The sequence below is a fragment of the Salvelinus fontinalis genome, chromosome 17 (assembly GCF_029448725.1).
Source record: "Salvelinus fontinalis isolate EN_2023a chromosome 17, ASM2944872v1, whole genome shotgun sequence".
Classification (NCBI taxonomy): Eukaryota; Metazoa; Chordata; class Actinopteri; order Salmoniformes; family Salmonidae; genus Salvelinus; species Salvelinus fontinalis.
In genome coordinates, this window is record NC_074681.1 from 20518457 (window position 1) to 20536993 (window position 18537).

Below are 18537 nucleotides of genomic sequence, written 5' to 3' on the forward strand. Positions count from 1 at the left end.
TGTAAATTTGTTTTTACAATAGAATCAACAACACAAGTTTATATTTTTGTACATAATTGTTTATTGTTTTTTCCCCATTGTCAATAAAAAGGTCAAGATTCAGTCCCCTGAATTAATGACATTACATCATATTGTCAGTAATTTTTTCATATTACAAATCATAATAAACAGAATAGGTAACTACAATAACCATATATAAACCACACCCTCCTGTTCTAACCCCACCCAGTATTTTCCCTGTCCAAACTCTAGCACAAAAGTCAAAACAATACATTAGTTTCAGTAATAAAAAAACAACTAAATCTATACCTCCATTTAAAAAGCGCTATATTGAACGATACCTTGAGCTTACATTTTCCCTCTGGCATCACACGCACTAAGTTATATACCCCACCCCAACACTTGCCCAGCAAAACACAAATAATGGACATGCATAAAGTTGTCAGAATATCGATACCTCACTTCATTATCATAGGTAAAGTGAGACTGAATAGAGAATAGTCTCAATGAACCACTGTGTTAATTATTCCCCATTATGTTTAGAGACCTTCTTAGCAAGAACCCATACAGTAGTGTACAGTAATGACAACTGACAGTCAGGTCTAGTCTCATTGTATCTTAGGAGAGCCTAGAACCATGGAGAGCTTAGAACCCTAACCAGCCTAAAACCCTGAAGAGTCTGGCACGGGAGCCTGAGGGACTTCCACCACCTTAGGCCTCGTGACACACACCATACTGTGAAAATTGAATAGATACCTGTTCAAAATGATCCTATAAAAACAGCCACCTACAAAGTGCCACTTTCACCCAGGATGACTGCAGTGTTATGTATTGTTTAATTATCAACATACAGTGTCCCCTCAATAGAGAGTTACTTTTACTGACAGTAACTTTAGTATTCTATGACTAGTTCATTCCTAGAGTCCTTGCTTCTGGTCTTTCTGGGGGCAGGGTCAGGTGGTCAACAATGCAAAGGAGACAAACGTAAATATTATATTTTCAACTACACTTGGATGCTTTGTACAATAGTGCTGAACTTAAGACCTGCTTATCATGCTTGTGCGCTCTGTGTGTGTGTGTGTGTGTGGACTGATGTGGTGGAACCTGCACCACACTAACAGTGAAAGGCTCGTTTATGGCTTGGATCAATACTGCCACCATAGAAAAGCTCCTATACACCAGACATTGTATCATCAGTTCAAGAAACTGGCATCCATGTTGGCTCCATGCTATTGACTTAGAACCACCATGGAACCCAATTAAAGTTCAACATTTCTAACAGTTTGACGAACTCTCCGCTATACACTATACACGTTTTTATTACTTTGAGAGAAAAATGCATGAGTAAAGATTGAGGATAAATGTGAATTAATGACTGTTTTCCCTTCAGATCTCAGAAAGTCAGTTATAAGACGCTATAACGCCATTTATTTCTCATGAGGAATAGCCCTCAGGAATAGTCTTCTTATGTGAGTGACAGTTTAATAGCAGCAAAGTGAACAACCATTTCATACACTACATGACCAAAGGTATGTGGAAACCTGCTCGTCAAACATCTCATTCTAAAAGTCATGGACATTGATATGGAGTTGGTCCCCCCTTTACTACCATAACAGCCTCCACTCTTCTGGGAAGACTTTCCACTAGATGTTGGAACATTGCTGCGGGGACTTGCTTCCATTCAGTTACAAGAGCATTAGTGAGGCTGGGCGCTGATGTTGGGCGATTAGACCTGGCTCGCAGTTGGCGTTCCAATTCATCCCAAAGTGGTTGGATGGGGTTGAGGTCAGGGCTCTGTGCAGGCCAGAGAACGCGTCCCGTGTAGCTCAGTTGGTAGAGCATGGCACTTGCAGCGCCACGGTTGTGGGTTCGTTTCCCACGGGGGACTAGTATAAAAATGTATGCACTCACTACTACTGTAAGTCGCTCTGGATAAGAGCGTCTGCTAAATGACGTAAAATGTAAAATGTTTCCACTACTCCAGAGTCCAATGGCAGCGAGCTTTACACCACTCCCGCCGACGCTTGGCATTGCGCATGGTGATCTTACGCTTGTATGCGGCTACTTGGCCATGGAAACGCATTTCATGAAGCTCCCCACGAACACTTATTGTGCTGATGTTGCTTCCAGAGGCAGTTTGGAACTCGGTAGTGAGTGTTGCATCTGAGGACAGACACTTTACACACTTCAGCACTCTGCGGTCCCGTTCCGTGAGCTTGTATGGCCTACCACTTCGCGGCTGAGCCGTTGTTGCTCCTAGAAATTCCACTTCACAATAACAGCAATTACAGTTGACCGGGGCAGCTCTAGCTGGGCAGAAAGTTGATGAACTGGCTTGTTGTAAAGATGGCATCCTATGACGGTGCCACGTTGAAAGTCACTGAGCTCTTCAGAAATGCCATTCTACTGCCAATGTTTCCCTATGGAGATTGCATGGCTGTGTGCTTGATTTTATTCAACTGTCAGCAACGGGTGTGGCTGAAATAGACGAATCCACTTATGAGGGGGTGTCCACATACTTTTGTATATATAGTGTATATGTGTGATCTAATGTAACAGAAAATGCCAGTTGAGATGGCCTCGCGGACACAGTCCACTGCAATTGACCATCAGTCCTGCTCTCTCTATCGTCACAACAGTCAACAGACTTGTCTTCTCAAGAGCCACAGAGAAGACTGTATATAAATGAAAATACATCGTTTTTTCCAATATAGTTCATTCACATTAGGAATCTATCAAGAGACAGAAGAAAACAAACTAGCTATGTTTTTGTTGTTGCCTGATTCAAGATCTGTTTGTGATCATAAACAAATCTGGGATCAGACTATCCATGTTCATCTCAGGCTTCAGAGACATCAATGTCTCCACAACCCTTTCACTTCAGACACATTAGATAATATGGACAGGCAACAGTCAAACAACTAGTCAGAGTAATACTGCAGTACATCCTGCATTCCCCACTCTCACTCAGTTATCACAACCTTTAACCCAGAACAAGTTCAAATGGCTGCCTTCTACAGGAGAGCAGACTTTCTCTTAGACTCTCAAAGGCCAGTTCTATTCTTCCCCTAGTCCTTATTTAGGACAGGATAGTTGAAAGAAATCCAGAGAGAGAGAGATGTTCATTATTAAAGACAGGGAAAAAGACAGAAAAGTAGACAGACAGATGTCCACTGCAGATACAGGGAGGAGTGATATCAGCTCAGGTCCATACAGAGAGCATCTTCAACTCTGGGAGTTGTACATAGATACATGTACACAGAGAAGACAGTTTGTAGTGCACAAATGCTCTGCCTCGGGAAGTCTCTAGGAACACGTATCCAGGTGTTTGACAGGTGTCCATATCAAGATCCTTCATTTCCATGAGTCAATGCACACAACCTCAACCACAGACACACAGCCAGACGCACAGCCAGACGCACAGCCAGACGCACAGCCAGACACACAGCCAGACAGATTTACAGCATAGTGGATGCTCCTTTTCTACAGACTTAAGGCTGTAGTTTGATGTTGTTGTACAGCTCCTTATACACACACATCCTCACCTCCTCACTCAGGCGTGTGCTGCAGCCAGGTCTTGGTTGATGAAGCGTCGTAGTCTCTCCAGGTACTGGCTGTACAGCTCTATATCGTTGTGTCCGGCCCCCTCCACCCAGAGTGGCTCCACGGCCTTGGGACAGCGCTCAAACAGAGCCAGGCCATGGGAGAAGTCTATCACCTCGTCCTCCGTCCCGTGGATGATCAGCACCGGGGATGGGATCTTAGACACCTTCTCTATGCTGCAATACACATGTCACAAACAGTTTGTAAGTAGTCTATACTCACATTTGTAAGTCACGTAAGGAGTCTATAAGCAGCTTTGAGTTACGCTTCATAACCTGTCGATGAAGTCGTAGTTTCTTTTATGTCATATGTGTTCGATTGTTCTCTAACGTGCTTATAACTGAGGAGTCACAATATCTATTCATATCCAAAGATGTAGGCCTGTGTGACAATTTCTGTTGTTGTGGATCTAAATGAAGCATTATTTTGTGTGTGTGTGTGTGTATGTGTGTGAGTGTATGTATGTGTGTATGTGAATGTGTGTGTGTGTGTGTGTGTGACACACTTGGGAAAGGCGTCGAAGCAGTACGTCTTCTTGGTGTCGGGGAAAGCCACCCTCATGCCAGAGGTGAGAGGGGAGTGGAGCACCACAGCAGCACACTCAAACCTGGACGCCAGGTCCACTGTTGGTACTGTGCCAATACTCTGCCCATACAGGATGATGTTCTCTGGGCTGATACCATACCTGGGACACAAACACAGATAACTGAGTAAACAAAAACACAGCCGAGATGACCAGAAAAGGCCTTCTTGTTGTGCACTCCTGAAGGGTAACGGTGTGTACAGTTTTCCACCCAGCACTACCCTATCCTTGTATGGACCAGAAGTACTCACCAGAAGTACTCAAACCAAGGAAAATTGAGGACATTTTGCCGGTCCCCACAAAGAAAACTGCTGGTTTAGGGTTACAATTAGTGTTAAGGGTTACAGTTAGGAGTTAGGTATAGTTTTGGGGTTGAGGTTAGGCATAGGGTTAAGGTTATGTTTAGGTTAAGGGTTACATTTAGGGTTAGGGAAAATAGAATTTTGGATGGGAATCAATTCTTTGGTCCCCACAAGAATAACAATACAAAAGTGTGTGTCTGTGTGTGTGTGTGTGTGTGTGTGTGTGTGTGTGTGTGTGTGTGTGTGTGTGTGTGTGTGTGTGTAACAGCTGTTTACCGCGAGCGCAGGGCGTGCCAGGCAGCGTCTATGTCAGCGTAGAGGTTCTTCTCTGAGGGTTTGCCAGTGCTGACACCGTAGCCAGAGTAGTCGTAGGAGAAGATGTTGCAGTTGATACGCGTGCCCAGGCCAATGTAGAAGCTACTCATCTGACCCAAATCTACTGCATTACCATGGGAGAATAGCACTGTGAACCTGGGAGAGGGAGAGGTAGAACAGTTAGAGGAGAATAGCACTGTGAACCTGGGAGAGGGAGAGGTAGAACAGTTAGAGGAGAATAGCACTGTGAACCTGGGAGAGGGAGAGGTAGAACAGTTAGAGGAGAATAAAGAAGAGAAGGGAGGAAACGCTGATGTATACAAGCATAGAATATAAAATAACACTAAAATAGAACTCTAGAATTCATGCATCTCTAGAAATAGAAAAACCTGCACAATCTCCATTGTTGTGCAAAAGGTTGCGACCCATCATCTCTATACTAATCTAGTTCTTCTCTCTCCTCTCACCTGGCGTTGGGGGCACATCGGATGTACATGCAGCCCACCCTGTTCCCCCGGCTGGACCTGGTCAGGAACACGTCTGTCATGTCCAGCTCTCTCTGAGTGTACTGGAACTCTGCCCTCTCTGTCAGATGGAGCTTCCACCTGCCCTCTCCGCCACCTCCTCCCCCTCCACCACCTCTGTCTCCCGCACCGCCACCCAGCCGGGAGCGCAGGCCCGGAGCCCCCAGAGAGGGGGGAGCACCCCCTGGCGTGGTCCCGGCTGCTGCTGCAGCTGTAGCCTCCGGGTCAGGCAGCATGGAGTAGGTGGGCTCTGGAGGGAGGAAGGCCAGCTTGGCTGCGATGCGGCTGGGGCAAGGAGGGCAACAGAACAGGCAACAGAGCTCTCTAATGGACAGGCCGTTCATCTTCTACTGAAGACAGGCAGAAGAAGGGGGAGGAGAGACAGAAAGTGAGTGTACTAAACACCTTATCTAACAGTACACATGACACACTGACGGAAGGAGCATCTGTGATGGTGTAGAGAAAATAATCTACCTGTATTAAGGTTCCTCTGGGACTTGGAATGAGATGGCACACAAAGGTGCCAACACCACCTGGTTAAGTCACTCAGCAGTCCTGGGCAAAAAGAGCATTAGTTATGAACACAGTACAGACCTACTCGCCTAGCTAGCCTTCTACCACACTATTCTGTAAAGTGGGTCAGTCACAGCAGGGTTTGAACCAGTGACACTGTGGATACATGCCATAACAAAGGTCCTGACCTCTTGGCACAGGCGTAGTATGCTAGCTTTGCAGGAATAGAAAGACGTAAAGTTAGCTACCAGCTAGTCAACGATGCAGGATAATATCAGAATTCACACACTAACGTTAGCTAGCTACAGTGCCTAGCTACAACGTCCTAACGTTGCACATAACGTTAATGACTATTTATTCACGTTAGCTAGCAACCTAGTTAACAGCCACCTCTGGTTACAACTAGCAGGAAAAGCATGGTGATATGTAAAGCTTCGACATCATACTGCATATTATGGTGAATCACTCTGTAAACTCAATAATACGGATATTCCAAGTTAACGTTGGCTAGCTTGATGCACTAACGTTAGCGTAGCTACCGGACATAATGTGTCCAAAAATATAGCTTGGGAAAGGAGGAAATGTTTAGCTAGCTAAACCAGTGCAATAACGTTAGCTAGCTAGCTATCGGTAAATAGCTTGCTAGGTGGTGCAGCAAGTGCTAGTTGGCTAAGCTACGTGTCAAAACATCAATCAGGTATAGTAACGTTAACCTAGTGAACGTTCGCTAACTTACCAATTCACGATGGGTTTGCAGACAAGATAAAATATTCCTGTCTATGAAAAAAAAGTTGCACAATTCTGCGAAAATCCTTCTTGGACCCTGACATGGATAGTGTACTCTGTATAATTTTATATGTATCTGTCATTTGTAGATTGCCTAGCTAAATATCGTGACAACCATTTTTTTTCACAACCCTTTCCGACTAGACCCGGAAGTGATGGAAAGAGAGGGCGTAGCCCTTTGGCAGTGAATTGATAGGCCGAGTTAAAATGATACATTTCACAAACTTGCTTGTTTCACAGATTGTATTGTGTGTGTGTGTGTGTGTGTGTGTGTGTGTGTGTGTGTGTGTGTGTGTGTGTGTGTGTGTGTGTGTGTGTGTGTGTGTGTGTGTGTGTGTGTGTGTGTGTGTGTGTGTGTGTGTGTGTGTGTGTGAGAGAGAGAGAGGGAGCGAGAGAGCAGATAAGGTTTGGTTTTGGTCAGTGTGATTCCTCTTGGACCCTAATTAGACCCTGAAAGTAAAAGTGCAGTAACTGCAGTACACAGTGTTATTTTGGAAACAGTACGTGCAACATACTGCAGTTATACTGCACTCTAACTGCACGTATACTGTACTCTGACTGCAATCTTTTTTTGTAAGGGGAGAGGTCAGGTCAAAAAGTATAAAAGTGCCCCTTATACCAGTGTGGGGATGAGAACATTTGTACCCGAAGTTTGTGGAGTCTGTGTGGTGTCGTTGTTTTGCTGTGTCTGCTGGATAACTATTTTTAGAACCTCGCGTTTTTAATAAATGTTTGTGGTGTGGTCAATTGTACTGAGGTATGTGTTTACTTTCTTTATCAGCGTTTATTTATTCAAATTTGACAGGCTATGTATTGCTTTAAAAGTTATGCCATTGCACTAATGTCCATTTGTTTGCAGTTTATTCCTTGTGTGGAGAGATGCTGATAGGGCAGTGGAGACGTGGTAATGGAGTAGGGGCCTGAGGGCACACACATAGTGTGTTGTGAAATCTGTTATGAATGTATTGTAATGTTTTTAAAATTGTATAACTGCCTTAATTTAACTGATGGAGATCCATAATAAATACAAAAACAAATAGGGATCTAAGCTGTATATTGAACCCCAGCTATGGAAATGCAGTGGTGGAAAAAGTACTCAATTGTCATACTTAAGTACAAGTAAAGAAACCTTCATAGAAAATGACTCAAGTAAAAGTGAAAGTCACCCAGTAAAATAATACTTGAGTAAAAGTCTAAAACTATTTGGTTTTAAATGTACTTAAGTATCAAAAGTAAATGGAATTGCTAAAATGTACTTAAGTATCAAACTTAAAAGTATAAATCATTTCAAATTCCTTATATTAAACAAACCAGATGGCACCATTTTATTTGTATTTTTATTGACGGATAGCCAGGCGGCTAGCCAAGCACACTCCAACACTCAGACATAATTTACAAATGAAGCATTTGTGTATAATGAGTCTGCCAGATCAGAGGCAGTAGGGATGACCAGGGATGTTCTCTTGATAAGTGTGTGAATTGGACCATTTTCCAGTGAAAATGTAGCGAGTACTTTTAGGTGTCAGGAAAATGTAAAAAGTACATCATTTTCTTTAGGAATTTAGTGAAGTAAAAGCAAAAGTTGGCAAACATATAAATAGTGAAGTAAAGTACAGATACTCCCCAAAAACTACTTAAGTAGTACTTTAAAGTAGTTTTTCTTAAGTACTTTACACCACTGGGATATTGTTTAGATAATTGAACCCGTCCTCCGATGAGGGGATTGTCTTTCAGTTAGCCTATGTATTTGTATTTAAAAAAGATTGACCATTTATCTTAAAATATGGCTACCTGTTTTCTCTTTATTTCATACTGTAGTTTTATTTGTTACTGTTTTTGGTCTGTTTTTGGTCAATTGTGAACTCAGTCAACCTGTAGTCAGTCTGTGAAAGCACGGAACCTCTATGAGCCATCCAAGTAATTTGTGTTTATGTGTTTTACTGTCGCTTTTGTAAAACAATTAAAACCTTAATTCCTTAATAATATTTTCCTCTATCTGCCTCTGACTGTGTTCATGATCCTAGAACGTGTGATATGAATAGTTGTTACAGATGGATAGGACTATTTATGTAATTAGGAAAAACATAATTTACAACCATGATTTTGTCTCTCCTATCTCACAGAATATAATGAATAGGCTAAATCAAATTTGATTTAGTGAATATATCATTACTGTCCAAAATTATAGAGATACCCTGTTCCTATTTGTTGAGATGCTTTTCTGAAGACACCTGCCACTCAGCCGCTCCCATGTCCTCCCCCATCATCTTGTTTCCTTAGTTTTGACAGTTCCACTGATAGCAATGGGAGTGGATGACAGCATAATTCCCTGTGGGAAATTATCACACTCTCATCTTACCTCTCACTCTATTCCCTCCTCCAGCAGTGGTTCCTTTATTATGCACAGTTTTTTAGGTTATTTTAATATTTGGCATTTTCACACCCAGATTTGTCGTTGATTGCTTATAAAATAATTGTGTTAGATAACATTTTATTGGACCCTTACCTGAATGTAAGTCTTTCTCCAAAATAGACATTTGCAGTTTGTTCCATATTTCTAATGATATGCTACAGTGTTCAAAGACAAAACCTAATGTTTACATTTTTTGGGCGAATTGTTTTGTTTGTTATACACTGAGTGTACAAAACATTAAGAACACCTGCTCTTTCCATGACATAGACTGACTAGGTATATCAAGGTGAAATCTATGATCCCTTGTTGATCCCTTGTTGATGTCACTTGTTATTGCAACGCAATATTAGGAAGGTGTTTTTAATGTTTTGTACACTCAGTGTATTTTTCATGATGAAATACCTACTAGATTTGAATATGCAAGAAAAAATAATCTTTGTGCGTGTATGCGTGCGTGAACGAGAGACAGAGAGAGAGAGAAAGAGAGAGAGAGAGATCAATGACGTCCCCATTCATGCATTGTGGGGTGCTTTGTCATTTTGAAACGTTCCCTGAATATTTCTGTCCCTGTGTTGGTGGTGCTAAATATGTGTATGCGACCAATAACATTCGATTTGATTTGATGTATTATTAGATATTGGAGACATTCTGCGTTGGTATCCTTTCTCAACATAGTGTTGGAATATATACATTATAGCCTGAGCCTGTGATAGCTGAGAGCTTGACCAGTGTCTTTCTTCGGCTGTCAAGGGAGCACTGCATGCAAACCTGGAAAGACTGCACAGCTGGGGTCCACAGACAGAGAGAATGAATTAAGACAGAATGAAAAGACTCGTGAGTATTTTGTCTGCACATATAGCCTAAGCTTTCTGGTCATTTGAAGGTGACGCTTACCCCTCTACACCGATTATAGCCCACTCTTGGGTTTCATTGTGTGATTTGCAGGGGTGCCCGAAAAATATCCTTATCTTCAAACAAGGCACTGAAATGTAGCCTATAAAAAAAATCGCTGCACCTGCAGGTACCATATTTTGCTTTTACCCGGGTAAGGTTTATTGGAAAGGTTTGAACTGGTCTGGACGCGTTCACTGGAAGATAACGGGGATGCCACGGTTACGCGCAGAAGCCGCTCGAGGAAGAGACAGGTGCGGCAGAGGGGATTGGTAGCTTAATAGCCGATTCTCATCCAGGCATTGTGATTACCAAGACCCAGAGAGAGCTTGGTGCCCTGCTCCACCCTTTGTGTTGATTTCAGACGTGGAGGAAAACCTGTCTGCATACGAGAGGACGACTGGCAACAGACCAGACATCGCCTGCATACCTGTCCATCTCGCACAGTGAATGGTGAGTGAGTTTAGCCGTAGAGAGGTGGAGGATGGATGAACAGGTATTGCATTCGCTTTAGCAGCGTTTTTACCGCGGCTGCGCCTTCGGTTGCTGGTGCTCAGAATGTACACATGCTATTTAATCAGCTGCCATTGAATGCTTTGTTTAGGGTTTTGCCAATGACAAAGGGTGTTGTGTCGTATTCTTTTGAGGTACGTGTCTCCTTTGGTTGCTATACTGTGTGGGCTCTGTGTTCTTTGTGTTATTCAATGCATCATTGTTTTCATAATTGGACATGGACTAATATATTTTAGTTTAATTAATCATGTGTTGCATTACTTGCATGATGTAGTCCGTTACTTTCATGTGGGTATGATCATTAAAGTTTTCCTTATCAGTTATTCGGATCATAAGAATGACAATGGGGAATATGTTTAATCATGTTGACAATTAGTCAACATGCTGATCCTATATGGAACAAGAGCTCTTATTCATCCTATGCAATTATGCATTTGATTTTTTCCTACATGTTGGGTCATTCTTGTACATTGTGACTCTCAACCCCAATTGACCAGGGTAAGTAAGTGGCATTAAAGAGTGACATTGATTGAATAATTATGTTTTTCTAAAGGTTTCCAGTGATATAGACCAAAGGTCAGACATATGGTCATTTGCCTGCCATCACTGCATTGATTGACTCATTATTCTTTCAGTAGCTCCATGGGCTATGCCTGAGTGTAGAACAATGTAAAGCACTTTGAGACCTACTGTAGGAAGAGCTAGCCTAGGAGTTGGCTATGCAGCACAAATAGATCTGGGACCAGTCAAGACCCAGTTGGGTTGAAAAGGGTAGTGGTTGATATTTGCATGGCAGGCTTGTGTCTTTAATTGTATTGGTAGTTAAATAACTTATTGTACGTCCCGACTGTTCTTTCTTGTTCTGCTGTTGGCTGTTGTTCATTCCAAATGTCCTCAAGATTTCCTGTGATTGGTCCATAGGGTTTTTGATGTGGGAGCAGAACCATACAGAGTTCTGCAAACTAACTGGCCACAAACTGGTTGAATCAATGTTGTTTTCACACTCATTTCAACAACAACAAAAAATTAATCATTGTGGAAAACTGATTGGATTTGCAAAAAGTCATCAACATAATGGGATTTCTTCATTTTTTCACCCACATTTTTACCTAAATCCAATGACATGGTAAATGTTTAGTTGATTTAATGTTGAATTCACGTTAGTTGACAACTAAACCAAGTGTAACTCATAACTTGACATTGAACTGTGGGTATTGTGTATTCCTACTAGAATGTAATGGGTTTGGAACTTCAGATGGGATGACAGGTTTTGGAACTTCAGATGGGATGACAGGATTTGGAACTTCAGATGGGATGACAGGATTTGGAACTTCAGATGGGATGACAGGTTTTGGAACTTCAGATGGGATGACAGGATTTGGAACTTCAGATGGGATGACAGGTTTTGGAACTTCAGATGGGATGACAGGATTTGGAACTTCAGATGGGATGACAGGTTTTGGAACTTCAGATGGGATGACAGGATTTGGAACTTCAGATGGCATGACAGGGTTTGGAACTTCAGATGGCATGACAGGGTTTGGAACTTCAGATGGCATGACAGGGTTTGGAACTTCAGATGGGATGACAGGGTTTACTGAACTCTATATCTCTGACTGTGAGTGGGAGGTGCTAATGATGCCTGAAGGGAAGTTATAGCATGGGGTCAGACCATTCCCAAGGGAAGTTACAGTATAAACTGGGTGGTTCAAGCCCTGAATGCTGATTGGCTGACAGCCAATACCACAGGTATGACAAGCCATTTCTTTTTACTGCTCTAATTAGGTTGGTAACCCGTTTATAATACCAATAAGGCACCTCAGGGTTTTGTGATATATGGCCAATATACCACGGCAAAGGCCTATATCGAGGCACTCCGCGTTGCGTCGTCCATAAGAACAGTCCTTAGCTGTGGTATATTGGTCATATACCACACCCCCTCGTGCCTTATTGCTTAATTATATCATGGGGTGAGACCATTCTCATAAAGAGCTGAACGTGTGAAGGAGGAGGTGTAGTCGCTAGATTACCATGCTTGCTTGAATGGACCAAATTGGATGAGCTTTGTGGTCTTAATGAGGTGTACGGTTAAGGTTAATGGCTATAATCACAAGATAGAGTTGTACTTGTGTCCTTTCTAGCATGACCAGATAGTGATGACCAGAGGGAGGCTTGAGAGAAGAGGGGTCAACATCAGGTAGCTTTATTGGGCTAAATCCCACAGACAGAGACTCTGAATATACTGTAGACTAAAGCCCAGGCTGCCAACATCCCACCCACTCTCAATGTTTGTGTCCATCAGACTTACAGCCCACTGCAGATCCCTTAAGCACCCAACATGGTCCTCAGTGGCAAGGAAAACTGCTCACTTACTGCTGGCATTCCTGGGGCCGGCAGAGTGATTTACCCGTTATTATTTTTTTTATTGTTTACAACTCCCCCCTTTTCTATCAGGGCCATCGAGTTCCAATAGAGGACTTTAACAGCCTTTGGTTGCAGTTGTTTATGTTTGTGTCGAAAGAGACAGGCAGGAGAGAGAGAAGAGAGAGAGAGGAGAGAGGGACATGGAGTGAAGTGCAGAGAAAGATAAGTAAAGATGTGGAGCGAGAGGATAAGTGAGAAAGGGTAGAGCAAGGAGGAGAGAGTGAGACAGAAAGTAGAAAGAGAGAGAGAGAAAGAGACATGGAGTCTGAGGGAGTGTGAATGGTTTCCCTGTTTTGCCTGCTATGGCCACAGACAGCCTCACAGCAGCCCTGTGAGCAGGTGCTCACCCCATCACAGCCACCACAGGGAACAACAGGTGCAGCCAGTGTTTCCCTTAGGCTCTCTTTAGACGGCACACAACCCGCAGGCCAGAGCTATCTGAGATCCTTGGGACGTCCATACCCTAAGCCCCTTACCCTTACCCCTACCTTAACCCTAACCTTTACCTAACCCTAACCCTTACCTTAACCATTTGAAATGTCAACTTCATTGAGGTAGGGCATCCCAAGGATCTCGCTTAGCATTCACCCAAGCCGACATCACGGGGCTGTTGACTGACATACCAAAACATTCAAACCAAAATCAATTGAAACCATTTTCACTTACACTGTATATCACTTATAGCCAAGCAATTATAGCCTCTGCTATAGAATCAGTAACACATTATTTACAGCACAGGGATACAATAAATTATTAATCAATGATTAATTAAACAGTATAATTACTCAATCCTAATGTAAGGAGAAAAAAAAGTAATTTAATTTAGAAATTAAGTTTATACGAAACTGATTTGAAAAGCAATTAAACCAATAAAAAGGTTTCAGCTGAAGCAATCCTGTAGAGCCAGAGGGTACAGCACGACCCATAGGGATTCTTAATGACTTGTATTGATCACAACTACGGGCTCTGTGGCTCTCAACATGGTAGCTACATTGTCGCTGCATACCAAGAATGCAAGTTTGGGTTCATGTACTAAATAGGTCTTTCTACCAGACATGTGCAAGTCTGTTCGTTGATGTCCAGGAAGGCAATTGCAAACATTTTGTTCTTGTTAAGTTCTGTTACACCCGGTAAACACTGATTGATTGATTTCAAAACTGCAGAGTGTGAGAAATGCTGTTTCACTTTAAGCTGTAAAATGTGTAAACACCCATTTGCATTGTGTTAGTGTTCCTAAATGCCTGTTTGGTAGGAAAATGGAAGCTGAGTAAAAAGTGCTTGTTTATTATTTAAACTGAGGCGTTTAGGCATCAATAATAAAATAGCACTTTTTATTGTACAGTACTTCCATTTCCTACTAGAGTGGCTGATGTCTCACACATTCAGTTTGCTCTATTTCATTCATGAGTAACAGAGGTTGGTCAGTGAACCACTCGTGCATGATGGGTAGCCTTTCCTGAGACCTGAAGACTGTTATCTTCCGTAGCTTCCTGAAGTATTCTGTGGCAGTGCAGGGGTTAATCAGAATTTCAGAGCCGGGTTTGAAATATCCAGATGTGACAGGAAGTTGATATATTGGCTACTAAGAGAGGCCCCATAACTGATATGATATATGTCAGTGTTCTTCTGTAAGATGGACCAGGATGGAGAGTGTCCTGAGTTATAGCCGCCCAGACAGTCCAGTCTGTTAGAACTCAGAGGGTGGGCTTCTTTAGCTTCCTCAACACTACATCAACACTTTTAAAAGCAGTCCTGTAAAGCCTCTGTATACCTCAGGGTCTATCGGACCAGAGGGCTCTGGCTGTGCAGGCTTCTCCTCTGTGACCTATACCAGCGAGGGTCCTGGGAGCATGGACCCCAGGCAGCCGTTTTCCAGCATGAAGAGGGCAGAGGTGCTAGGCTCGTGGAGGCAGGCCATTGTGTTGCCCGTCAGAATGTAGATCTTGTTGTAAGGAGAGAAGGTACCAAAAACAAACTACTCTTTGGCCCAGTTCCAGTCGCCCTCTTGTACCACCTTGGTGTCCAGAGATCTGAAAGGACGGGATCTTATTCTTGCATGGGCCACACTCACATATCGAGAATATTAGCAGTCGTCTTATGCTGCTCTGGATAAAATGGTCTGCTTTATGATGTGTTATTACATTGGTAATATAAGAGAGTATTTATGTTCATTTTCATGCTCTCCTTTCATCAATAATGTCTCTCCTATAGCTTTACCCACGATCAAGAGAGCCTGACGCCCAGTATGGGGTCTCACATACCCGATTTGGGATGCTAACACGTGTATTCACTTCTGCAACATATGGCTCTCATATATCCCTCAACCCTGGATCTCCTAGCGTAGCGACGTCTTTGCTACACTCTCATTAAAAAGAACCAGGGAGCGAATAGCACATATGGTTCAGGGCAGGTGTGTGGTGCACATTTGTGTGTGTGCTTATGTGTATGTGTGTGTCTGTGTGTGCGTGCATGTGTGTGTGTGTGTGTACAGAGCAGGTGTTATGTGGATATTTCATGCTGAACCGTTTCATGTTTCCCACACGTTGCCGTATTGCTAGAGCCTTTGGGAGATTGTTATTCTTCCAGGATGTGATTCTGATCCTAAACAATCTATGGCACTTTTTCCCAAATGGCTGGTCTGAAATGGGTGACAGATAGGTCCTATGTGGGTTGTGGCTTAATGGGCTGTGGCGAGAAATATTGTTTTTTGTTCTTGAGGCTCATAAGGAAATTCAAAAGACTTCAGGTAGGTCATCATGGCACCAGAATAGTTTGGGAACGGCTGATCTAGGACCTGCACTTCTCAAAGCAAAGTGAGTGTGAACTGTATAAAGAGAGGAATACAACTTTTAATAAAACACGTGGTCCTTATCAAAACTAACCTTAATTATAAACTGGGTGGTTAGAGTCCTGAATGCTGATTGGCTGACAGCCATGGTATATCAGACCATATACCACGATTATGACAGAAAGTTTATTTTTACTGCTCTAATTACGTTGGTAACTAGTTTATAAAAGCAATAAGGCACCTCGAGGTTTGTGACATATGGACAATATACCATAGCTAAGGGCTGTATCCAGGCACTCCGCGTTGCGTTGTGCATAAGAACAGCAATTAGCCGTGTTATATTGGCCATATACCCCACCCCCGCGGGGCTTATTGGTTAATTATACCACAGGGTTCTTATCAAAACTTCCAGACGTAGGGCGGAGAGTTACTCCTTTGTGGAAAGCACTTTTAAAATGCTTCACATAGGTCTGTGGAAGTGACCTAAAGGCTATTTGCTTTACTATCTTTATGAGTTGACTATAACACCTTTATATCACAATAATGCAAATATATACAGACAGTGCTTCTGAATATGGATACGATAACTTTATCTTTGTCTTCTCTGCCCTCTGGAAAGATGACAGCTATTCCCATGGCTGTGTCTTATCTCTTGTGCTCATTTGCATGACAGTAGCTGTCCACTTCATGTGCCTCACTCTGACTCAAACCTTTTCAAAATCCTAGTTTGTCTTTGCACTTGACTTCTTGCTGCTCATGGAGAGTAGCTAGGAGTTTCTTGCAGTCTGAACGTTTGCCACTTTACCCATCCAAGAGAGAGTTCACAGAGCCTGTAAGCCAAAGGCATTTAAAAGGCATTGTAGCCTAAATAAAGAGCCGGAGAAGGATTTTATTGGGAGACAGAGGCACAGCAGTGTCTTTTGTCTTGACTGCTGGAGAAGGGTTTTAGTCTGATTGTGTGTTTGCTGAAGATAATTTCACTCCACCTCCTCATCCCGTCCTCACCTGTCCCTTGTTCCCTTCCTCCTCTTCTCCCTCCACTTTCAGACATCAAGGTTGTCTCTTAATGATGTATTTTCATCAGGAGGAGAGTCCCAACTGAGAGAGGAACAGCAGAGCAGCAGCACAATGACCACCTGAGAGAAGGGAGGGGAACGCATTCCGGGGAGAGGTTATCTCGGTGTGTGATGGTGTGTGTGTGTGTGTGTACATTTTTCGAGTGTGTGTACACGTGCAACTTGGTGCACATGCAGTACCTGTACAGACCGAATATGGTCACTTTGCTATCATAAAGGCTATATTTATCCTCATTACAAGCCATCAAAACAGAGGGTATAGCTTGTTCTCTACTACTGTATAGGTGCTCAGGATAAAACCTTGTCTGAAGCTATCTGTATAGAACTGGAGCTCTTTGTGGTAACATTTGCAGTGAAGGAATTAGAATATTCAGTATTTAGTAAGGTTAGGGTGGGACATTTTATACTTTATTACATGGACGGTTTCACACACATTCAGTGCCTTCGGAAAGTATTCAGACCCCTTGACTTGTTCCACATTCTGTTACGTTACAGCCTTATTCTAAAATGGTTTAAATAAATAAAAATCCTCATTAATCTACATCCAATACCTCATATTCACAAAGCGAAAACAGGTTTTTAGAAATGTTTGCAAATTTATGAAAAAACTAAAACAGAAATACCTTATTTACTTACATAAATATTCAGACCCTTTGCTATTAGACTCGAAATTGAGCTCAGGTGCGTCTTGTTTCCATTGATCATCCTTGAGATATTTCTACAACTTGATTGGAGTTCACCTGTCGTAAATTCTATTGATTGGACATGATTTGAAAAGGCATACATCTGTCGACATAAGCTTCCACAGTTGACAGTGCATGTCAGAGCAAAAACCAAGCCGTGAGGTCGAAGGAATTGTCCGTAGAGCTCCGAGACAGGATTGTGTCGAGGCTCAGATCTGGGGAAGGGTACCAAAAGATTTTTCAGCATTGAAGGTCCCCAAGAACACAGTGGCCTCCATCACTCTTAAATGTAAGAAGTTTGGAACCACCAAGACTCTTCCTAGAGCTGGCCGCACTGCCAAACTGAGCAATCGCGGGAGAAGGGCCTTGGTCAGGGAGGTAACCAAGAACCCAGTGGTCACTCTGACAGAGCTCCAGAGTTCCTCTGTGTAGATGGGGGAACCTTCCAGAAGGACAACCATCTCTGCAGCATTCCACCAATCAGGCCTTTATGGTAGAGTGGCCAGACGGAAGCTTCTCCTCAGTAAAAGGCACACGAGAGCTTGCCTGGAGTTTACCAAAAGGCACCTAAAAACTCCGGAAAGACCTGAAAATAGCTGTGCAGCAACGCTCCAAATGCAACATGACAGAGCTTGAGAGGATCTGCAGAGAAGAATGGGAGAAACTCCCCAAATACAGGTGTGCCAAGCTTGTAGCTTCATACCCAAGAAGACTCAAGGCTGTAATCACTGTCAAAGGTGCTTCAACACAGTACTGAGTACAGGGTCTAAATACTTATGTAAATGTAATATTTCTGCTTTTTATTTTTTATAAATTTGCAGACATTTCTAAAAACCTGTTTGTGCTTTGTCATTATGGGGTATTGTGTGTAGGTTGATGAGGGAAAAAACGATTTAATACATTTTAGAATAAGGCTGTAATGTAACAAAATGTAGAAAAGTCAAGGGGTCTGAATACTTTCTGAATGCATTGTTGATGGAATTAAATATCATTTAGTGATCTGGCTATTTGAAAAGGTTTAATCTAAGCCAACATCAGCTTGTACAAGATGTTTTCGGCAATGCATGTGCAGATCGGAGATGGATGTCTTTGAAAACACTGAAAAATTATCTTTCTAATTGAA

The 18537-nt window shown here is 42.6% G+C and overlaps 2 protein-coding genes across 3 annotated transcripts in view; one reads left to right on the forward strand and one right to left on the reverse strand.

Moving 5' to 3' along the window:
* Positions 1-37: 37 nt before the first annotated feature.
* Positions 38-6770, reverse strand: LOC129813935 (alpha/beta hydrolase domain-containing protein 17A-like). 2 transcript variants are annotated; one of them, XM_055866584.1, is made up of 6 exons: positions 6577-6770; positions 5802-5882; positions 5271-5674; positions 4765-4959; positions 4109-4288; positions 38-3779 (listed from the first exon to the last, which is right to left on the reverse strand). In XM_055866584.1, the coding sequence occupies exons 3-6, from the start codon at positions 5669-5671 to the stop codon at positions 3554-3556; spliced, it is 1002 nt and encodes a 333-aa protein (XP_055722559.1). In that variant the 5' UTR covers positions 5672-5674; positions 5802-5882; positions 6577-6770; the 3' UTR covers positions 38-3553. The 2 variants fall into 2 exon arrangements, with proteins under 2 accessions (XP_055722559.1, XP_055722558.1); XM_055866583.1 differs by having other exon boundaries at positions 5271-5677.
* A 3654-nt stretch (positions 6771-10424) lies between these two features.
* The window catches only part of LOC129814546 (semaphorin-6B-like), a 71578-nt gene continuing 63465 nt past the window's right edge, over positions 10425-18537 (forward strand). Inside the window, exon 1 of the mRNA XM_055867721.1 lies at positions 10425-10577. Coding sequence (XP_055723696.1) covers positions 10497-10577 — 81 coding nt within the window. The 5' untranslated portion in view covers positions 10425-10496. The remainder of the gene's footprint in view (positions 10578-18537) is intronic.